This window comes from Dicentrarchus labrax, unplaced genomic scaffold, assembly GCF_905237075.1.
Source record: "Dicentrarchus labrax unplaced genomic scaffold, dlabrax2021, whole genome shotgun sequence".
In the NCBI taxonomy this organism is placed as follows: domain Eukaryota; kingdom Metazoa; phylum Chordata; class Actinopteri; family Moronidae; genus Dicentrarchus; species Dicentrarchus labrax.
In genome coordinates this window covers 13142137-13166848 of record NW_026136702.1, presented here as the reverse complement: position 1 = coordinate 13166848, position 24712 = coordinate 13142137, and the positions used below count along the sequence as shown (strand labels likewise).

Sequence of the window (24712 nt, the reverse complement as noted above, 5' to 3'; positions counted from 1 at the left end):
GTAACAATACAATGTACAGTAACATACTGTATAACTTTGACACGCGATGGTTCAAAGTTAATCACTTCCTTTCTATGATTAAAAAATAAATGTTCTTTTATTATTTGCAGGTCCCTTTATGTTGATATTGAACAAGTTAACAATTGAAAACATGTACTGTGGAGGTAATGATAAGAAGTAATCTATTAGTCTAATCTATCAGTTAAGGTTAAAAATATATATTTCACACCTCAAAATGTTCAAAAGCAAATAATCATTGTACACAAAAAAGCTCTCTGTATATTTAATTTTATTTACTTATTTGACGTTTAGATCCATAATGTTCATTGATGAAATTAGTAGTTGTGAAACCTAAAATCTTAATCAGCCAGTGGAGGGTGTTCATAAAAGCATTTATTGTTTTTTGTTAATTTCCAGCCTACTTAAACTAACATGCTGCAAAAAAATGTAAATTAAACAGACCACAATTAAAATAAAAAAGATTTCTTAAATTTTACAATTTAAAATGAACAAATTGGGCCTTGGTGTGAATCTGATATTTCAAAATAGCTCTGCTAACCTTGGAAAATACAAAATCATCATCCTAAAACAATCAACACATGGTCACTGTTATAGCATAATGTAACAATGTCACTTCCTCAATAAATATTCTGCATCCACAAGGTGGCGCTTCATACTTGTATAAAAGAGACCTACAGTCAGGGAGGGCAGGACACACAGGAAGCACAGACTAAACACAACTCATTCCTTTCAACAAATTCCTCAGGTAAGTACCACAACAACAATCACAAAAAATATGAGCTTTGGAAGCCGACGTTCATATACATATTAACATTGTTTCATTCACTGATAGACACTGTTGCGTGATGCATCAACACTAAAAATCCTGTCTTACTAACATTAAACAAGCCCCTGTTTTCAAAGTGATAAACAGTGTCATTATCAAAGGACATACACATGTGACGGAATAAATCTCTGGTGAAGTTTTGTTTTGGCACTGTCTTTAATGTGAAACCCCCCAGGAAATGCTTTGTTGCTCAATGTCGCAGCACTTCACTAAAGTAGAAATGTCTGTACAGTCAGTGAGGCTTTCTCATACTGCAGAGTGACAAACTCACAGAGCACAGAGATGCTTCCTCTGCAGATTCTTTGGGATTGGCTAATACAACAGAGCCTCCTCAGATCTCCGTTTTTCCCAGTTTTATTCTCTCTGACTGTGTACCTGAGCTGCTGCTTCCCTTACGTTTGTCTGGATTTGCTCTCTTCTAGACTGACCCAGGTACACCGCTTCAAGATCCAGCCTCAAAGCAAGGTGACATGGACAATGGCTTACAGTTGCTTGCGCAAAATTGTCCACAACCATGTCTGTTTCATTTTCCCTGCATCTCTTGTGCACTGGTACTTTAGACCTGTTTTTTATCCTCCACTGGCACCTGAGATGCTGTCTGTTGTTAAGGATATACTGGCCTGCCTCCTCCTGTTCGACATGCAGTACTTTTTGTGGCATCTGCTGCATCACAAGGTGTCCTGGCTCTACAATGTCTTCCACAAGGAGCACCACTTCTACACGGCTGCCTTCTCGATGATGACCGAAGACACAAGCATCTGGGAGATGCTGAGTCTCAGCTTTTTCACGACACTGAACCCCGCTCTCCTGGGCTGCCATCCACTCACAGAGATGCTCTTCTATGTTACTAACATGTATCTGTCTGTGGAGGCTCACTCAGGCTATGAATTTCCCTGGTCTCCACATAGACTCGTGCCCTTCGGCCTCTACGGAGGAGCTCGGCATCATGACCTCCACCACCTAAAATTCAGAGTAAACTACGCGCCATACTTCACGCACTGGGACAGACTTTTTGGCACACTGCAGGGAAAAGACACTCAGAAGAAGTCAAGAAACAAGAAGTCATGATTATCAGAATGTGTGATGGACATTATTTCCAGCTGTCAACCTGCAAGAAAAGCAACTAAAGATGAAAATTGACTTAATCAAAGCTATATTCTTGACAACAGCGACCAATAACTGTGTCAATATGAACATGGGCATGCCATCATTTTATTAAGATGGACATGAAAAAATCTGAACTTAAACTGTAAAGGTGGCTGTAAAAAACTCAACTTCGTCAGATCAGTACAAGGTACGAGTTATCAATCTACAGTCACATATGTAGTATATAAATGTATTTATCTTCAAAGGTTGGAAGTCTTGTCACTATTGGAATTATATAACTTTTCATCATCATTATAATGTAACTGTATTTCAAAATATCACTTAAACCTCATAAATGTTATATACTTATTTTATTAATCTAATTTACTTCACTTTTGCCACAGATGTTGTTGATGTTTGTTTGATTTTTTTGTAATGCTTTCGAAACTGACAAAATGTAATTAATATGGCTCAATAAATGGCCTGACATAAAGTGTTATACCTTTAACCTACAGTCAGTTGGTAAAATACCCTTTTTATGTTTTTCCTCTGCCCTTTGAGCTGAAATAACATTTAAATAACAATTTGTCAGTGCATGCAAATGGTTTTTATTAAAATGCAATGTAGTGGTACACCCACCTTGTCCCAGGAAGTCAATCCAACCATGTATTCCTGTCTATCTACTGGCACAATGCACACATCATCTGTTTGCACTTACCCCCTGTAATGTGTAATGTGGAGCTGAAATGACACTTACATAACATTTGTCAACACAGAAAAAAACATTTCTTTTTATGAGGTACTGTGAGGTGGTACACCCACGCTCTTCTAGAAAGTCAAACTTGTATCCACATCTGTACTCACAATCTGTTTTCACTCGCTCTCTTTGCACAATTTGTACTAAAACTAATTTTTATTACTATTATACCTACATATAAAAACCAAAGCTGGAGATCCATCAGATGAAAAGAAAAAGTAAAAAAGAAAAATTACAGAATGAATAAATACATATACATACAAATAGATTAAAAAAATATTCCAGGTTCAGTTTACTTTAGCTTGTGGTATCTAATAACTTTACACATTCATTTGACATCTTCATCCATTTCATTCCTCTCTTTTCATTCAAATGTTAAATCATTTCTCTCCATTTTGATCTTTTCTTTAGTAATTAATCATTTCAATAGATACTCAACTGTAGTCTTTTATTCATAAAGCAGAATGGACTGCACAAGTGATGATATAGTTGCTGATCAGAAAACACTGATGTGTCTGATACGAAGCTGATGCCTCAACAAAAAAAGAGTCCACCAAATTACCCAAATGTGGTCAGAAACTGCTAGAAAAAAAACCTGATGGTAAAAGTGAATGAGGGCACATTGGTGCCAATGTCACTATTTTTGGCCGAATGATGAGAAATGAAAGTAGACAGACTAATCAGCAGACTGGAAATAACCAGGCTAAAATGATCGTCTTCCTTCCTCAGGGATTTACAAGACAGGAACATGAATCTGATGAAGCAGTGGCAGACTCAGGCGGTTTGAGGGGCAAAACAAAAAGGGCACCAGTGCACTAAAAGTTGTGATGCATTCATGGTGAAACAGCTTAGTCAACGTTAGAATTGGCATGCTAGCCTGCACTTTATTGCAATTATTGTTTTATATTCTTCTAGTTGGTGGCTTTTGCTCCGTGACTGCTGATGTCTAACTAAGCAGCTGTTTGCCAACAACTTTGCAGTATCAATATAAAAGGTGAAATCTCAATGTTAATTTAGAGTAGGTAGGAGGTATCAATTGTAAGGTGCAATAACACATGAATACAAAAAGATTTTGTTACACTATTACAAGAATGAGCAAAAAATGGAGCTGATATGAGTTAATGGCAGTTCAACCATCTGAATTCAGCTCAGCCTTCCAGGCTTTTAGGGGAAACTACTGTGGCCACAAAACAGCGGTTGAACATGGTGGCCTCCAAAGGCCCCTCTGTAGATACGAACAGCTCATTCGAAGGTAACAAAAATACAACTATTCCTATTTTCAGGTGATTATACACTAATGAAAGCATACATATGAATATTATATTCAATTTCTGCCAATAGATCCTCCTAAATGTTACACACTGCACCTTTAAAGGTAGATGGGTTGAAACTTCACTTTGTTTCTGCTTTAAATATTCAGGTATTTATAAAAACATTTGTGTAACTCCACTATTAATTTCTTTATTACACATTCCCACAATGTTTCTATCAAACCCTTTCAATGCAATCTCAAAGTTCAACTTTACAAAATGTAATTTTATTCGACCACAGACTTATTCATAGCAGCATCAAACTCAGCCTTGACAACATAACCAGAATTTTAAAGAATGTGGAACTTGGAAACCATTATAAATAAAAGCTAATGTTCACCTGACTCAATTATGGTGTCACCACTCTACTAAACAAAGTCAGAAGTGGAAGTGGGTTCTCTGGTTAATTTTGTTCTATTCATCAGCTGCATCGATTACTCAATTCACAGGAAAGTACCCAACAATTGACAGTACATTGTTTAAGTAATCTTCCCACTAAAAATAGCAGACATTCTTTCTTTACGGCTACTTTACTTTGTCTCTGTGATAATAAAGGGCTTTTCTTTTTTTTTAGACAGCATTTCAAGCTAAACAAGCAATTTGAAGACAGGGGTTGGGTTTTAAACTGTGGTGTGTCATTTTATAGATTACTCACTTCTTGGGTAACACTTTAAATTGTTTAAAAACAAACAAACATGGAAAGTGGGTAATTTTGTTGTACATTCATGGTGCCATGAGCTGAAATGATTAGTTGACAGAAATTTAATTGTGAGCAATTTGTTACGAAATGACAAAACTTGTGAAGATTAAAATAAACTGAAACAAAATACACAACACTATTTTCAACTATTTGTCTGATACTTTATAGATCAAACAATTAATTGAGTAATTAAAATTATAAGTAATTGCAGCCCTAGTGGTAATAAAACACCATACAACACCAGAACAAAAATGTCCCTTGAGGGAAAAATCCCCCCCCCAAAAAAAACCCTTTATCAGCAGCAACAGATGTTCTGTGTGTTATGTTCTGTGTAATAGACAAAGAAATCACAGTACATCCAAATTAGGATGATTACAATTACAGATACATGCAGATTGTATAACATATGAGAAGAATATGGGTCAAGGAAGACATTAAGCAACTTCAGGTGTCGCTGAGAAAGGTAGAAACTTAACCACACAAAGAGGACTGGAAAGAAAAAAAAAACACGAGGCATGCACAGCTGTTATCTCCTGGGGGACGATGATCCAGATCAAACATCTGGATGGGGCACAGAGATGCCAGGAGAGAGAGAGGTCCCAGCATGGCCAATAGCAGGCTTATACCCAGAGTCTAAATCCAGTGAGTCTGACTATGAGGTGTGTATGATCTGACATGGATAGGGAAGCCAGTATTCTAAAGTAGTCTGAAGTATTACAGTACTGGAACATTATAGTAATCAATCAATCTGGTACGGGGTCAAGGAGGCAGGTAGTTGATTTTGAAGCTAAAACAAGTTTATACAATGTCTGAAGAGAGATTAGTAAGAACTGAGACTGGGAACCAGCAATCAGTGTACGAATATTGTAAGACCAATTCTGCAGACGTACCTGGGCATAAGGAAGTCATTTTGTATACAATTTATTTTCAGATGATGGCTTTTCAGTAAGTTTAACTACAGTGTCCCCCAAAAAATCGAAAGAGATTTAAGAATTATGTGTCGGTAGGTCTATCTGTATTACTTATACTAATTAATATAACAATTATGGGGTGCAGTAATGTTACTACGTAGCAAAATAAAAGCATGGTAAAGTACACATAGATATTTCTAAGTACTTAGATGTTAAAGATGTTACAGTCAGTCAGACGTCACTGCAACAAGCCTCAATAGTTATATACTGTGGTATTCTCGTTTGAATATTAGAAACAGCTGAACTGAAAAATCTGGTGTCCATCAGCATTAGATGAAACAAATTTAGACAAATAACAATTTCATAATACATAAGGAACCAAAATCCATGTGACACTTATTTACAAATTTATTGCACAATATATAAACTATGGCACACGCAATTCATCACAAAAAATGGCACATATCTCCACAAACATTATGTAAACACAGGATTTGGGGTTTGAAAAAAACCTCTCACACCATTATTTCATACACTGGGAAGCAGACAGTAGTGGATTCCTCCGTGTCTTTCCTCTGTAGATTGCTGTAGTCCTCAAAAATCTTAACTCACACGTTTACAATTCAGCAGTTCAATTCATACATTAGACAGCACTGCAAACATTTTTAAAAAAGTGCTCACAATAGACACATTCAAACCGGAAGCTTTCATCTATTAACCACGACTCAATATGTCTTTCACATTCTCGGCCTTTCTCCTTTTGCCACTTCTTTGTAGGATTTCAAGCAAGTTCTTTGCTGCATCCGAGCCCTGTTTCTCCACCCAGATCATCAGTAGTTTGACAGTCTGCTCCTTACTATCATGAGGGTGGTCCAGTTGACAGGACTCAATAGCAGTCATTGGTATCTTGCTACGTATTGCTACATACTTCATATCCTTCCATCCCATCGCTTCTGCAATGTCAGGTAGGTAAGGCTGGAGATCCTTATCTGACAGTGTGAAAGACAGGGAAAATGAGGATTAATGAAACAAAGTACAACACACATTAAGATTTTACTGAACCTGCAGGGGCATTTACAGTTACATTTACAGTGGTCGCAGCGGTTAGAAAAACAACAGAGGTTTATTATAGGCAGGTTTAAAAATGGGGAAATCATCTTCCTGTGCCACAGAAATAACTACATAAAAATAGTAACAGGAAAGCTGCCACAAAAATGGCAAAAAAGCATAGATGTACAGGTTGTTGTAATTCAATTTACAGGTAACAGATAATAACTGGGTATATATCAGCATATCACTTATATTGTAGTGGGCAACGTTAAATTAACTTCTCCTTGGCAGCGTTACTGCAGCTAACAAGACAACAAAATAACATTTTGGAAAGATATGTGACTCACAACTGATTGTTATAGACTAAATAACATAAAATATAACCCTCCCAAACAGAAATCAGCTAACATAAACTTGATATCTGACTAAATATAAAATGTCAATTAAGTCTGATTATCAATTGATCAGTTTTTTCATCTGACAAGCTCAAAATATGTTGAAAAAAGCAATTCAAGCTCTAATATTGCATCAATTAAACACATGGTCTCTGACTTTTCTTACCATAAAGAAGCTGCATCTCCTGAGGAACAGAAGCAGAATGAATGTTAATAAACGATTTACAAGTCCACAGTGATAAAACTGCTTACACAATAGTACTGACACAGAGCAAGCACACTAACAACGACACCAACGCTTTCAGGCAACTAACCTGCAGCTCCTACAGAAAGGGGCAGCTATGCCAACATTAGAGGAGAGACAGAAAAGCGTTTATCATACATGCATATGTGCGAGTGTGACAAAAGAGGTTAGATAAAACTGAAAAACAGGACGGAGGCCAAACATTTTACAGCTGGTCAGTTATAAACTGACTAAAAGAGGAGCATAGCTAATAATAAAAGGTATACAAAGTTATTGATAAGATATAAGATGGAATATTTATTATTCCATAGCTCTGTTTTAACAAAATCTAACAGACATCACTATTGTTAACACAAAAAAAAACATACAAAAAACTTTGGCAAACATACTTTGGCTTTTGAACATAATAAAGGCTTTAAAATGTTTGGCACAAAATAAATTATTATTATTATTACTGACCAATAATTTATCAACTATAATTTAAATATATATATAACACACATCCTATTTACTGGCCTTTATATTGCCTAATATTGTAGATAGATAGATAGATAGATAGATAGATAGATAGATAGATAGATAGATAGATAGATAGATAGATAGATAGATAGATAGATAGATAGATAGATAGATAGATAGATACTTTATTTGTTTGTGCATCCCAATAACTTACCACATCATTTGGCAGTTGGCCTTGCCTCTGTCTGCCTTTTGAGATAAATTACAAAAAAAGAATACACAAACATTAGTGAAAACCTACAGAAATGGCAATTCAATCTTAATGTTACTTAAATGTGAACCAAACCACAGGTACTATCACATATCACACATAACACATGAGGTTCTGGTGCCCTCTGTTGGTCCCATTACTTATAGTTGTATAGTGGTAGAAATACTCACTGAATGTTCTCTTTTTCCAAATAAACACCCCAACCATCACCGCTGCTGCTGCTACTACTGGAATAATTACAACAGCAATAATTCTGCCTGTATTTCCCCCTGGAACACAAATATATGGACATGTTTTTAGCACACACAGAATGATGAAATTATTGTAAAATATATTACATGAAGCCGTCATGATTTAATTCAAAGGCAGCCATGCGAAACTAAACCATACCTTCACGTATTTCCTTGCAGACTGTATTACTGTGGCCTGTACACGGTTCTTTGATGTTCTCAGGACCGTCACATCTTGAACCAAAAGAAAAGCAAGTGACAAAACTGAATGGTGACAGCAAAAAATAACTAAAACATCTTTATCATTCTTTTTAAATTCTGCTGGTAGTCTATGAGGCCAAATCCATAAATTGGAGACACCGTTTTGGAGACATACACATACATCTTCTAGTGTACAGATATTTGAAGAACTTACGTTTTACAGGGGTGGCAAAGTTTACAGCTTTCTTCGGCAGTAACACAGTAGTGATCCTTTTTACATCCACACTTTGCGTCACTGGCAGGAGTGCAGTGTTCGACAACTTCTAGATTAGCTGAAAGGATAATAAAACCACACCGCTGACATTAGAGGAGCTGTAGTTATTTGCGGTACATAAATGCACATTTTGAGAGGCAGAATGTTTAATATTATGGTCGTATTATGGTTGTATTACCAGGATTTACTCCATTTTGTTTTCTAAAAAAAGGTATTGACTCTGAGTACTGAATTTTCATAGATAAACTGAATTATTGCTCTAGATTATTATTTTCTGATCGGTATATATCTCACTGCATGGAATTGATTGTGATTGAGGCGGCAACTAACAATTATTTTCATTATCAATTAATCTGGCCATCATTTTTTAATCACGTAATGTTTCATCTAGAAAATCAGAAAATAATATTTCATAACATGTGTCCAGGTATGTGGAGCTTATAGTGTTGTAGTATATCTTAAATGCTTTGTATGTTAGGTAGCATGGTTTCCTCCTCATTTTGACATGTCACAGTAGGAACTGCACAGCTTTTAAATATAAAATTACTGATGGCTGAATTCCATTTAGCTTGCTTCAGTTTCAAGATCTTGGTTTTGTTCATGCTGGTTCAATGTTCAACTTACTGGGATTTAAGTAGATGAATAATAAGAATAACACATAAAAAAGCTGTACTGCACTGAAACCTCGTCTTTGGGATTTTTTTTTGTTTTTAATGGAAATAAATGAACCAGTGAAGTCCATTGTGATACCATTGGGGTGTGAGCAGGATGTGCAGGGCTCACAGGACGTCTGGTCATTATGGTAACTGCTGTACGTCTCAGCCTCACATTCTTTGCATTCGCCACGTTGTAGATTTGTATTGCAGTGCTTCACCACACGCCAACCTACAGCATGGAGACACGAGAGCCAGAGGCAGAAGAACACATTTTAGTCAGTGTGAGCCAGCCTATGATACACACACCCACATGGACATCGTTTGAAAATGTCCATATTTATCAGCGTCTTGTTGAAAGGTCCAGTGTGTAGGATTTAGTGGCATCAAGGTGCAGATGGAAACTCACTCGTTTCACCCTCCCCTTCCGAGCACGAGGGAAAAACTACGGAGGCTGCTAAAGGTGCAAAACTGCCAACGGCCCTATCTAGGGCCAATGTTGGTTTGTCTGTTCTGGGCAACTGTAGAAACATGGCAGTTCAACATGGCGGCCTCCATAGAAGGCCTCCCCGCTCATTCTAAGGTCACCAAAACACACTTATTTTTGGGTGATTATACACTAATTAAAACCTTTAATACCTATGAACATTATATTACATTTCAGCCATAAGATCCTAAACGTTACACACGGGACCTTTAAAAACAGAACACAACGTTCTGATAGTGGGTCCAACTGCACAAAAGTTGTCTTTACCCACCACAAACAAATTAGGGGTGATTTGTTTGGTAATATGACCTAAAGCACAATAAAACCTAAAATGGTACACACATAATACCTGTAGTTTTACCTTTTCTTGAGGCCTTGTCATTTAAAAGGGCCTTGTTTCAAATGTTGTTTTAGCATCTTAAATATCTCAGTTAATATAATGCTTACATATGAATTTGCTATGAATTTGCTTCCAATCACATTTTAATCAAACTAGCTTGAGGCCCACAGCTCCATTTTGTCCCAGGGTTGATTACAAGATATAGTATTTTTGTGGCTAACAGGGTGGTTTTATAATGTAAGGTCTTTTACATACGAGTTGGTGTTTAAAATTTTGCCTTTGCTCAAAACTCTGCCGCTGATTGGTTTACAGACTTATCTGGTGAGATTAATTGTAAACCTAGAGCACGTTTGACAGAATTTTTTTTCCCCCAAAGAACAGAAGCAGACAAAGTTGAAGATATCCAGAAAATCACATCATTCACAGTTGAACATTAAACAATATATTATCCAATGCTATCTAGCAGCCCAAATTAAAGAACTTGTAAACTGATTTCTCTGTAGCTACTCACATGTAAACCCTGACACTTACCAGCACCACACACCGACAACAGTTCTTCCCGTTATGATTGTAGGTCCCATCTGTACACTGGCCTGAGGCAGGAGAAAAGGCCCTGGTGATAAGAAAGCCACAGTAAAACTAAAGTGAAAGTACAGCAGGTTTCTAATTGTACACTTTTCATTATAGGAAAACATCTATGTCATGAGGCTGAGACAGTTGAGCATATCCTTTGAATTTGGCGTGGACATCAAGGTTACGTCGCTGCAGTTGCGTGTGCATTATGGTGGCAGGAAAACCTCGGAAACAAGTGGAGGGTAACCAAGAGAAACTGGGAGATCCCCAGAATAATCAGGACTGTGCATGTATTTATGAACCACAGTAACAAGACATTTGATCATTATCAGTCATAATCATACAGTTTATCCTACCAACAGCTGAGTTTCAAACAAAATACACACCCAGGTGTACAAGGGGCTAAAATAAAAAATTCCAGGACAAGATACCGTAAAACTTAAAAGCAACATCCCAATTAGACTCAGGTAGCCTGGTGCAGCTACATGTTTTGATAAATAAAGGCAGGTGTCAATTAGAGGCCTGGTCTGGATTCTATAGAAATTCTTTGGATGTATAAAACCTCTTATAGCCCATTGGTCGCCTGCTTGAGCGAGTTCTAAGCTATACACAAAACTTTCGAATTTATGTACACTTTACAATGTTTTTGTATGAAAGCTTGCCTCTGTATTGTTGTAACCCCCCTGGCGGCGTTTTGTTGATATTGCACCCTGTTGACTTAATAAAGTTTCTGAAAAAAAAAAAAAAATGAAGAAAAGGAAAGTGAAAGTAGGTTTCGCCTGCGTAATAACTGGAAGAAAATGTCTTGGTGGATGGATTAATGATTACTTTATCATGTCGGTATCTCTTTGTTTCTCCTTCCAACCGGTTGGAATTAACATCAGAGGTCTGAACTGAGATGTTGTGGTGAGTTCAGGGACCCATTGATTTGTGTCCCAAGAACCCCACCCAGCTCTAAAACACTAACCCTACTACATACTCGACTTAATAAACAGTACTTTAGTATGTGATTTACAAGTAAGGACTGTACTCAGTCACAGTCTTATATGATGTTCAACCTCAACCCAACCTTTTACCTATAAACCTAACCAGTACCATCTCTTACATATATGTATATACACACTGCCGATAGTACCATCACATTATGGATCCAAACCACGCAAACACTATCAATGTGCAACTAAACAGACTAAGACACAAACTTTATGATCTATGTATCTTTACTTACCCTGATGCCAGAAGGAATAACAAAACAGCGGCGATAAAACACATCTTGTCTGAAGCGGCTGCCATCATCGTTACCTCCTAGAGAAATGTGTACAGTAAACCGGCCCCCACCCTACTCTCACTCTCATTGGCTGGTGAGCTCACTTCCTTCATTGGCTTCTTTAACAATCCACAATGAATTGTGCATTTCTTCACTATGTCAAAACTTACAAATTAATTAATTAATACAAATATTAAACTGTACATTACACAAATACACTTATAGTATAGTTTTTTTTGTTGTACTGTAAGATATGTTCCCAATTGAATGTAACTTAAGGACTCTCAAGATGGTAGCCAGTGTAACCGTTCAGTTACTGTGCTTTGGAAAGCCCCACATTACACAACTCTGCCACAGCAGGATAGTACCTAGAATTTTACAAATACTGACATCACACAAGTCCTCCCCAATGCACCTGTCACATCTCACAGACTTATAGTTCAACCAGTAATCTAGTTATTCAGTTCTATCATGTACTTCTGGGGGAGCAATAGTTTATGTATTATTCTACCTGCTTAAAATAAGTAAATTTTACGTTTAAAAAGCATTGAAATCAGCTTGGAAAACATCCTTGTTGCTAAAACATGTGACGTCTGTGCCCTCAATGGCTTTGGTTTATAGGAATATAAAGCTCTCTCTATGGAAAAAAAAATACAATAAAAGGAAAGTCCATTCATGGAAAGAAAGAAACAAACAGAATTAATACATTATACAGAAAAGACAACTCTACAATTGTAATTTGCTATAGAAGATGATAATGAAGTAGTATGGTTTGCAGATGCCTTCCCTCATGTGTGACTCAAACTATTCCACTAGAAGGCGTTATTGCTCTTTTTTTGGTGTGATGGCTGCTATAGAGCCGTGGCTCCTGCTGATGAGGGTCAACAAAATAATACAGTATACCTTGACAGTCTTGATCCGTCAGAATACTGAAATATCACTGATAAATAATGAATGTGATATAATCTGATAACTGCAATCCACACCACAAAGTACACAACAGAAACTACTTTTCAACTCTTTTTGCACAAACTCACCTTGTTACAATTGACAGTTATACTGTTTAAAAAAATGTTTGCACACCATATTCCACTTTATGGCATATTGCATATAGGGTATATATTTTCATTATAGTTTTTTACATTTTTAATTATATCATTATTACATTTTTATTGTATTTTTACTTTTCTCTACTATTTGCACTACATTTCTCTGTGCTGCTGAGCCAAACTTACTAATTACTTTATTTCTCCCACGGGGGATCAACCGAGGAACATCTTTATGATCTTACCCAACAATGATTTATATTACCTGCTGAATTATGTGTGGCATTTATTCCTTGGGTTAGCAGAACCTATGCTTTCTGGCTTGCAGACAGTAAGAGTAAGGTGATTTGTGAAAGTGAAGATTAAAACATTTTTAACCACTTACTGACTCATATCTGTTCTCTCTGTTCCTGAACAGGAAATCAGCCCAAATGGAAATAAATACGAAAGTGATGCAGAACAGCACTGCACAGCTGGATACCTGCAACTGTAGTAAATAAAAGGTTAGGTAGAGTGAAAGTACACTTTTATAATATCATATGAATCAATACCGTTTTAAACTCAGTCTTTGATTTATAAAGTTGTTGTAGAGTGAATTAATGAAGCCCTTAATATGCTATACAAGTCATTTCTGAAATCCTTTCTGTCTGCACTACTAACAAATTAATGTCTCCCCACACCCCAAAAAAACGCCACATTTGTTTGATCTTTGGCAAGTGTAGTTAACAGCAAATTTATCTTTGAACAAAAGTGAAGAAAAAAGTATTTGGCTGGGGAATAAAAACTTAACTTGAAGGAGAACTCCTGTGGGATTTGGTTTGTTTTTGCAAGTGTATCAAATTTCAGCCCTTTGTAGTCCCAGTGAGTCCCAGTGTCGGATTTGTACCAGTCTGTTGCCTGCTCATTTGGCCCACTTAGAGAGCAAAATGAACACACACGCACACACACAGGTGTGATGTAAAACATGAATTAATATTTTTAGACTAAGTACTATGGCTCTATGGATGCCAGTGTCAGGCTTTCGGTCAGTCCACCGCTGGTTCGGACTGAAATATCTCAAAATGTTTTGTAACTTTTGTACAGATATTTTTGGTCCCCGGAGGATGAAGGCTGTTGAATTTGGCGATTTCTCTGACTTTTTCTTCTGGCGCCATGCATCATCAAGTTGACTTTTGTGCCTTTGGGTGAAATGTTCCCACAAATGTTAGACAGATTGCCATAAGATGCTTGTAATCACTTCCTCTCCTTTTCAATGAGTGCCACCATCAGGTCAAAAATTAATATTACTAAGTTTATAAGCAAATATGTGCATAACTAATTATCCCAATCATCCCATTGTGTGTGTGTGTGTGTGTTGTGTGTGTGTGTGTGTGTGTGTGTGTGTGTGTGTTGGGTTTTGTGCTAACGTGCTAAACTAAGATTGTGAACATTGTAAATATCATAAATGCTAAACATCAGTTTAACACTCAGAGCATGTTAGCTTGCAGACATTAGCATTTAGCTCAAAGCACTGCCATACAGCTATTTCAATATATTCTAATATGTCATATATAGCCAAACCTATGGATCAATGACAAAACTACACATTTATTTGCATTTGGTTCTGCAGATGTCGTTAATTTTAACTTAACTCTTTAAAAAATAAAAATAAAAATCTCTTCATAGAATTCAAATGTGGGATGTAACCCCGATGACCTTCTCCCGCAGCTTTGAGGATAAATAAGTGGATGAGTTGGACATGGTCGTCTTGGCACAAGCGTGTGTATTTTTGGTGCCTCATCCTCTGTTTTGAGTGGGCTGATGCTTAATGTAATAATAGCATAGAAAACTGTTACCAACAGGCCACAGTGAGAGCACCACTCTCCTCCATTCTGCTGTACTGCCACAAATAGCTGCAAAACCACCACTAGAGAAGTGCGAAGCTCGTAGATTTCAGCTGTGTGGAAAGACATTATCATCCGCGGCCAGTGTGTTCCGCCTCCCATCGCCCCCAGGTCATATGCAGAATAAGGCAGAGTAATAGCTCCACTGAGATGGAGGGGAGGAAAAATAAAATAGAATAAAACAATGTTTTTGTTGTTAGGAGGAAGCTGCTGGAAGGGACCGTGTTGCAAAGCCTCCCCGGGGACACAAAAGAAGAGGGAGGAGATGAGTCGGGGAAGCAGTAGGTAACAGCTCTTCTCTTTGGGTAAAAGAAGTACCAAAAAAGAAAGAGAGGAGACTTCAGTGGCTGTGATTGTGTCTGTATGCTGAAGTTCATTAATGCTGTACTGCAGTGTGTTTCATAGATGTAGTTAACTATAGTCACAATGCACTTTTCGGGGGGAAATTGGGTCACAACAGTATTAACTTAAAAACTAAAAACAGCAAGAAAGGCAACAAGTTTTTTCCAGAAAATGTATTGCATGCATATTATTACCAGTTCCCCTAAAGTACACTATACATTTGTTAATTTAAAATTCCATGCATGTTGTGGAGTAGTTCTGCATATTTCATATTTACTTCCTCGAGGTTGAGCTTCTTCTCTAACTTGAGCTATAGCACTTCTTTACAGAGCCAAAGCTTTCAGGTCTACAGGTAGTAATCATAATCCATGAATGCACTGAGAGTGAATGTGAAAACTATATTTCCAAAGGGATCACCTTTGCTCTTTCAATTCAGAGTAGCTATACTGCTGCGACTTTGACATTTAAACATAACCACCGTGACAATTTTTCACTTTTTCCGTCTTGAAGTGAACATTTGAAACATTCACCTTAAAAAGTACCAGGCTGACAAGCGTCACAGCTTTTGCATTCAGTGCTCCCGTTCAGACGCTGAAACCGTGGTATTAGGTGATAATAACTCAGGCAGGGATATCTTCATTTGGGATATCTTGAATGCATTAAAGAGTGAAAGAGGAAATAACTAATGTGAGGCTAAAACATCTATTACTAACTGCTTGTCTGCCTTGTAATCTGTGTCCAGTATAGAGTAAACTGGGAGTGGTGGTGGGGGGGGGGCTTCACACACACAGAACAGGAAGAGAGTCATGCTGCTCTTAAACTACAGGAAATAACCTCTGTGCTGATGACGCAGATCTCAGGGGAATGCTCAGCAAGTTCTGTAGATCTGAAGCATACTGTACACTCTGTAGCTGCATGAACGGCGTGGCTGTGCAAAGCCCTGCAACATGTTGCAGCACGGACACACACATTCACACACTATGTCCCACATCTCTTTGAGTGCCATATATTAAAAGTAAGGACTGTGCTCATCTTTAAATCGTCAAAAAACAACTACAGTATCTCCCCGTGTTTGTCTCCCTCGGCACCAGCTTACATACATGCACACAAACTAGATGAAAAGACGTAAATCTGTAAAGCTGCCACTAGACGATATGTCTGTGCAGAGAGATTTCCTCCCGCAACACGTCCAGCGGTCTGCCTAATTAGAGCTGAGCGTATCTGTGGGCAAGGGAGTCTGTGTCTGCACATGGAAGGGGGATTTGGCCGAGAGCATTCATTCACTGGGCTGTCTGGTGGGGAAGACAATGGAGAGGAGTGCAGATTGGATGTCTTGTTCCAAACTGTGCCGAGCGCTTTTCTCCAGCACAGAGGAAAGACAAGAATAATGCCGGTTGAATATCCCATGGAGATGGATTTATTGGGACTATTGGTATAGGAAAAATCCGGTTAGGGACTTAATCAAAACAGAGCAGAGCTGAGCCTGTAGGCCAGGCCAAACTGATTCCAGTCCTGCCTGTCCTGTCCTTTACCTGTCCTCAGAGTGGGTCCACTCCAGTCATTGTCCTTTGTCCAAACCATTGCATGAAAAAACATTTTCTCATTCTGTTCTGTGGGATGACCCTTCTCTCATTTCTGAGAGCAGTATATGTGAACGTGTTATACGCCTGTGGTCCTCAGGGTGTCTCTAAACCTTGTGTAAACTGTGATCTACATCAGAAATTCCCAACCAGGGTATTTTTACTAAGGTATACTTCTGCAGTTGTCAGGGAGTACGTGGTAAGGCCGTGGAAAGGGGCAATTCATTTGTGTTGCAATTGAGAGAGTGTGTAAACTAATAACTATAACTATGGTCTATCAAGCAAGCAGACGAGTTCAGTAAAATTACAAATAGTATAAAGTAATTAAATGTTGAAAAAATTAGCTATAAGAAGCTAATAGATAACAGTTGAAACAGTTAGTTAGCAGTAATGACTAAATACCTAATAGGTAACTATAAATAATGGATTAAAGGTTGAAATGGTTAGCTTAAAGTAGAGGATAATGGTTTGAACTTTCAGCTTAAAGTAATGACTAAATAGTTAGTTGTGAATAATGTATTCAATCTGAAATAGATAAAGAAGTAATGGATAAATGGTTGAAATACTTAGCTGAAACATAATGGATAAATGGCTAAAACCCCTGGCTTCTGCTCCTTCAAGTGGTAGCAGTACAAATGGAAATGGGACAAAAACATACCAAACATTGAAAGTTCAACTTCAGTTCAAGTTCAACATTTATATTATATTATTTTATATTATATTACTAATATAACAGTGTTTAACAACATCCAGTCTAAGCTCAGTTCAGCTGCACACATTTGGAACATGAAGGGTGGCTGAGATGAAGCTTTCAGTTCCTTTTGGACTGTGGGTGTACAGAACGATGATCTACATAGTTTAACTTTCAGCGAGCACATAACTGCGCAATCCTTTCACTTTGTTACTTTTAATCACAGAATTTTTTTTTAGAAAGTTTACATCTGGATTGGAATCAAAGGACAGTGAAGACAATCAGAAGATACATGCATCATATTTCTGTCTGTTCAAGTTAGGGGCTAAAAGTTCATGAGAAATTAGTGAACATTTTTAAAACAGTCTCTCTTGATAGTAGTGATCAGAAATCCTTTTAAAAATTTGATCCACAAAATAAGAGTTTTTGGTTCAGTGCAACAAATTTGAAATCTTTTTTGAGATTTGACAACTTTTTCAGACATTCTAACAAACAGATAAACCAATAAATCTCACGTCGCATATTCACTTCAGTGAAATGGATCCACTATTCTGAGAACATGGTAGCATTTTACTTGAAACTTTTCTGATTCACCCACACAGAAAATACACATAAATGTGTAATCAAAGACACAAAGACACACACAGTGCTCTCACACATGAACACACAGAGCTATCACCTCCCACCCACCAGCCTGGAAAATATTAACCTTTTCATCTCATGTCACCTTTTGGTTTAACTTCATGCATCACGCTCACATGCCTATAGACACATGCCACACTGCACGCATGCACATTATGAACTGGTGTAAGTACACACAGATTCATACATACTAACACACACACACACATGCGCGCACACACACACAAGCGGCTGCAGATATCTCAGAGGAACTACAGGGAATTCAGGGAGTGGAAAGTCATTTGGTTAAAGAGGACCAAACTGCAGGAAATGAGAATCATTGACCCTCCCTTGTGACCGAATTTACAATCTGTGCCTGAAATCAGTTGGAGGAAGAAAGAAAACAGAGAAAGTTAGCTGGAGAAGGAAATGTTTGAGCGTCTATAAATAGAAGGCCCACGTTTGAAATGATTCTGAAAGGCATGCAGTCATTTATTATTCAGCTCATATTGCTCCATGTTTATCACATAGAATGAGTAAAAGAAGCCTGTTTGGAATCCGGATTTATTTACTGACAATAGCAGATTAAATCTAGTGATAGGCATTACTGTTTATTTATGAAAGTACCAAAGGCATACAAAGTCTTAAATAATAATAATAAATCAACTCTGATTTACGTGCAGCATGAATTTCTCAAGTAATACAAACCTACACACCGTGCTGCAGAATCAACCCAACATAAAGGGGCACAGAACTTAAGGTTTGACCTAATCATTCAGATACTGTATTTGCCAAAAAGTTGCTGTATCCTTTTAAAACATAAATCAGTTCAGCTCCTCAAAAGCAACACAAGCAATCTAATTGTCCCAGATCAGCACCTATATGCCATCTGCTTTCGTGCACTGTCCTCAGACAAAGAGGATTTGAACAACACCCCTCAGCTACTCTGCGACCCTTTTATTTAAGATTTTTTTAACACAACCAACAATGAGGATGGAAGGCTGCGTTTTGAGTGCGAGGCATTAATGAAAACAAACAGTATATTGTGAGCATGAAGAGAAGAATGCTTTTTGCATTGAAGAGGTGCACGGGGCCTCATTCATAATTCAGAGGCGTCGCAGCGATATGAGAGAGGAGGACGCATCTGTCTGCATTACGCCAGCGTTGCCTCTGCGTTGCATCACCCTCCCGGGTGGTTCATTTTCGAGAGTTTAATACGCTCCCTATCAGTTGCGCTCTGGCTGTGGCTAATTTCAGCCTCAGATAAGAGCCTTTATTTGTCACCCAGCTCCTTTGCCATGTCACACAGCCTAGAAGTGCCTTCTCTGTCTGAAATCTTTGAAGGAGTGCTGAGTGAAGTACATCACAAGTAAGGATATTATGAACCCTCAATGCTAACTCGAAACCCATCCCCCACACACACACACGTATAGCTGTCTCCCCACACAAAGAGAGGCGCATGTGCCTTATTCACACACACACACACACACACACACACACACACACACACACACACACACACACACACACACAGCTGGCTGCTGGTCTGTCTGACCTAGTTTATTTCTGTAGGCTGCTCTAATGGAGGGAGCGAGCGTGGTGTATTATCTGATTTGCATTTCTGCCCTGTCACTGGCAGATGGCACCAGAGGTCGAGAGGAGAACTTTTTGGAGGGTCTCCGACGCACAATACATACTGCATGTACACACACACACACACACACACACACACACACGCACAGAAGCTTAAAAGATGACTTACTACATACTAAATGCTCTTTACCTCAATAAGAAATCAGTGGTTTGTATGTGATGGAGACATGCAGGTGTATAGGGGCAAACATGCACACACACACACTGTACATACAGTCCATGCACACTCGGGTGGAGAGCCTGGTGCTCTGAACTGAAGCGTTTGGTTTACACCCTCTGCTCTTGCACTGTTCATGCTTAATAGGAAGGAAGTGATGAATCACACTCACTTATTTGTGGTAGTGGTGAGTGTTCAAGTACAGATAGGTCTCTCTTTCTCAGTCTCTCTCTCTCTCTCTCTCTCTCTCTCACACACACATGCATGGACACACACTATCTCTGTCTCTCTCTCTCTCTCTCTCTCTCTCTCTCTCTCTCTAGAAATCACAGAGGAAGTGAGCAGACATGAAACCTCAGCACTTTGTCATTTTCTATCTGATGGAAGTCATGGTTGAAATCATTCAGAATGATCATGATGTTGGGTTTATTGTGACACACAAATGGCGTGTTTACGTCTCCGCTATTGCATCAGGACACATAAGACATAACAGAGATGAGAGCAGATACTGTGCACCTTCTCTCTGCATGTGCTGCTTTTTATTAAATCTGATCAAATCTGGCTTTGTGTGTTGCAGAACAAACACACAGCGGCTTTAAGGTGTGTTGTCTTGGTCCTGGTTTATCGGACTTGAACTGGAGTGCAAACAGAAACATCATCCCACCAAGCATGGGAGTGGCGATGTCACAGGTGGTGTGTGTGAGATGGTGTGCGTGAGCGTGCATCCACCGTGTATGCACCGACATTTATTGAAATATATCAGCGCGGCAGGTTTTTTATGTCAAGTGTGTGATGCCAAAAATTAAGGTTTGCACTTGTAGGTATCCAAACACACACACACACAGACGCACGCACACAAGCACGCAAGCACACACACAAGCACACACACACACACGCACTCACACACACAAGCCATCAGTCTTTATTTGGAGACAGGAAACATCAGGGTGTGCTCTCATTCTCTTTACCTCTTTCTCTCTCTCTTTCACACACATACACACACGCACATAACCGTTGTTTAAGGGTGTGGACATTTTCCATGCGGTTTGAGCTTTGCAATTGTAAAAAAAAATCTGCCAGATCTGCTTTACGTATAGACACAAATGGCTAAAGTGGAGTGGGGGTGAGACCAATTAGTTTGAGGCTCTCATTGAAGTGTTGGGCAAAAACTGCCACAAATAAAAATAAATAAATACCCACACACAGCCTTGTCACGCCAGAGAATGACTGTTCTATGAGCTCTGGTGAGTTGAAGAGGCTGACTGAGATATGATGATAATGTTATGATCTTATTCTCCAAGTTCAAAATCAAGGGCTGAGTTCAAACAGAATGCTACTTGTGCTTGAAAATTCCTCCTTCCTTCTTTTGTCTTTTGCTTTCTCAATTTTCTTTGACATGGCCATGTCCTCTCTGACTCATCCTTCAGGTCTCAAGTGTATTGTGGCGAACCGCTGCCGAATTTGCTCCTCTTTTATATCCTTTTTCTCTCCTGTATCTCGTTTTCTCCCTCTTTCCATTTCCGTTTGCTCTGTGTCTGTCTCTTTAGCAAAGGTTAAGTTCGAGCTCAATGTAGATAGCTTTAAATAATGCATATTTCCAATAAAATATTAAATATGCTAGCTTTTTTCCCCCCTTTTTTAAAGAAAATATTGTAAATTATACAGAATATGTCGATCTTGTGAGCTTAAATAGTACAATATTTGGACTGATATGCACGAAATGCCAGACAGGGGTAGAATTGAGTTCTTTCTGCGTTCAATGTGGCCTTCTGTGGGTTTTATGAGCGATAGAGAAGACTAGTCATTAACTCACAGGGAGCTAATTGTGTGGTTGGTGCTCCAGTTTAAAAGAGAGTGAGAAAAAAATCAGCATGTGTGTTACGTCAGGGTGCCTGAGCTCCTTTAATACAGGTAATACAGGCCTGCAGGGTCAGCAGCAGAGGAGTTAGGCATCTGTTTAACCTTTCACATGTGCATTTGTGCCCCTTCATTTTGCTCGTAACTCTTGACGGCATCACAGCAGTGCCATCCTCACTTTAGGTGGTCTGTGTGACGGTCTTAGGGGATGGGCCACATTGTGTGCTGTCTCTTCACACCAGCAATTGTGTCATTTTTACCTCAAAACCTGTTAGCTACGCAACAGTTTGGGCTTTTCGTGTCTTGCTTAATAGCCTGAAATGGATGCAAGTGGAACCGACATAAGCCTGTGTGTTTATCTGTTATTGTCTGCAGCTGTGAGCATGTGCTACGGTGTCCTCAGTGTGTGTGTGTGTGTTTTGTGTGTGTGCCCTCATGTATGTGTTTTTGGATGCTGTGGGTGGGTACTGTTGATGTGCATGCCATGGATGTGGATACTATGTGTGTGTGTGTGTGTGTGTGTGTGTGTGTGTGTGTGTGTGTGTGTGTGTGTGTGTGTGTGTGTGTGTTCTCATTTGATAGCTGCTTGCTATCAGTGTTTGTTTGGGGTTAAAAGCCCCTGTCTCTGAGGGTGTTAGCGGGGGTCATCTAAACCGGATCTGCAGCAGAATCGCTTGAGAGGCAGAAGCATAATCTGTAGCTGGCTTTGTGCTCCCAGATTAAAGTGATGATGTTTTAAACCTTTCTCACGGCCGCAATATGCCTTTGCTTCCCTCCCTGCTACTCAATATGTGTGTGACAAGAGATCCACACAGCCGGGTTCAAGAAAAGGACACCTTCCTCGCTATTTATGAAACGGGGGAGCTTTAGCACATTATCTGAGTCGATGCACGCATGTTCTATTCATCTATTAATTTGCCATCAGCGTGGTGTAGCTATAGCGTATCTTCTCCAGTGTTTGAGGGGAAACAGCTGCTAATCCTAATCCCTCCCCCCCCTGTCTCCCCCCACGGGATTCTGTCAAATCACAGGCCCCTTTAAAAAGCTCTGGCTGGCTGGTTCCAGGGCTGGTTGAGTGGCTGGCTGACTGGCAGGCTTTAAATGAGAGGATGGACCATGCTTACCCACCCCCGTGACTGACATCCACAAGGCCTCCAGAAAGTATGTCACTTGTTTGTACAAGTATGTACATACACACAGCAGAAATTTCCATTGCATACCTCTTCTCCAGAGGTTTCTTCCAATGCAGTGAAAATAGCCCATAAACATCTGCAGACAAGAAAGAAAGTTTAAATAAATGCATACCATACGGCGGAACAGATTAGAAAAACAGACCTGTTGGTTTACACAAGACGTACTCACCCAAAAATGTTTGCTGTTGTAAAAGATGCTCTGAAAAACAGCCTTTGATATTCTCCTCTGAGGAAACTGACGTACTATCTTAGGCTGTCCAGTGTGCCGACCATTGGTGGTTCAAACATTTTTATTTTCTTCTTGACATATTTAAAGGAATAGTTTGAGATTTTGGGAAATATGCTTATGCGCTTTGCTTGTTATCTTAGTTTAGCATAAAGACTGGACACGGAGAAACGGCCAGCCTGGCTCCGTCCGGTCTTGTTGTCACTGAAAACTTCAGAAAGTCACTGCGCACGGCCAAGAAACAGTTGGGCTCATAACCTCCCTAAAAATGCAGCCTTCCATTTCTTTTTGTACGGATTAATAAACAAGATACAACATGTTACTTAGTGAGCTTTAAATGTGTTAATTTTTTCCAACTTTGGACGGAGCAAGGCTTGCCGTTTCCCCTTGCCTCCAGTCTTTACGTTAAGCTAAGCTAATGGTCTCCATATTTAACAGACAGACATGAGAGTGATATCTCTTTCTCTAATTCTCTGCAAGAATGCGAAGAAGCGTATTTCTCAAAGTCTCAAACTAATCCTTTAAGTGTCCTTGAGCAAGACACTCAACCCAAACTGCTCCTGATGTGTGTGTATGTGGAGAGGATGTTTCTTTCAACAACAGCCAAATAAATAGTCTGAACGTAAACTAAACACAGAGAATATGGCCAGAATCAACAGGCCTCTTTTTTTTTTTACTATTAGAGAAGTAAAAAGAGTGTCAGGTTTGTAAGTCTTCCTTTTTGCATCATATCTGTGCAAACTGACGGCTTTGGTGTATTACAAACTGAGAAAATAATTAACACATTCTTCCTGTTACGAATGAAAAGTTGAACTCATAAGCAATAAAAGGTCGATTGCTCAATCCAGTACACTCTGCAGTTTTTGCTGCTGCACTATTACTTGCTCTGGTATGAGCTGTAGCTTATGGTGGCTAATATTAGCTGATGCCAGCAAACTTTCGATAGATATTGTCCCGTATTACTCGGTCACTTTGCTGATTTATGACTTTTAGGAGTTCATTCTTGACTTCGACCTGTGGCATCTGTTGATATAAAAGGCTCATTTTAAGGTCACAGAAATACAATGATTCCAATATTCAGGTGATTATACACAATTGAAAACAACCTATGAATATTTTATTCCATTTCTGCCAATGGATCCTCCTAAATGTTACACACTGGACCTTTAAGGAATGTTTCGCTCCAAATGTGCAAGTTTAGGCAAATTTATAGCAAAATAAAATTCAAATTATTGCGTGTTTCTATCCCATTATTGTTCCATTAATATATTAGTGCAAGTCACACCTCAAATGGTGGTGAACTATGCAGAAAACATGATGGAAATTTGGAATTTATGTTTCATTCAAGGAGCGTCACAGTCTCCTCCAATTGAGTCACTGCAGTGATAACGAACAGAAACAATCCCTT

General features: G+C 38.7%; 2 protein-coding genes across 2 annotated transcripts; one reads left to right on the top strand and one right to left on the bottom strand.

Moving 5' to 3' along the window:
* Window positions 1-710: 710 nt before the first annotated feature.
* On the top strand, window positions 711-2725 carry LOC127377407 (cholesterol 25-hydroxylase-like protein). The gene is made up of 2 exons (XM_051425259.1): window positions 711-766; window positions 1270-2725. Exon 2 carries the CDS (start codon window positions 1325-1327, stop codon window positions 1913-1915), a length of 591 nt encoding a protein of 196 aa, XP_051281219.1. The 5' UTR covers window positions 711-766; window positions 1270-1324; the 3' UTR covers window positions 1916-2725.
* A 3276-nt stretch (window positions 2726-6001) lies between these two features.
* fas (Fas cell surface death receptor) lies at window positions 6002-9663 on the bottom strand (the record flags this gene model as incomplete). Its single annotated transcript, XM_051429340.1, has 7 exons — window positions 6002-6600; window positions 7223-7241; window positions 7974-8008; window positions 8201-8299; window positions 8421-8494; window positions 8676-8793; window positions 9486-9663. Coding segments are annotated over 7 exons (798 nt in total), but the record flags the coding sequence as incomplete, so codon positions are not given.
* Between the last annotated feature and the right edge of the window lie 15049 nt (window positions 9664-24712).

What these genes read in the sequence shown, in the direction of transcription:
- LOC127377407 (XM_051425259.1), top strand. Translation starts at nt 1,325, where the DNA reads ATGGCTTACAGTTGCTTGCGCAAAATTGTCCACAACCATGTCTGTTTC.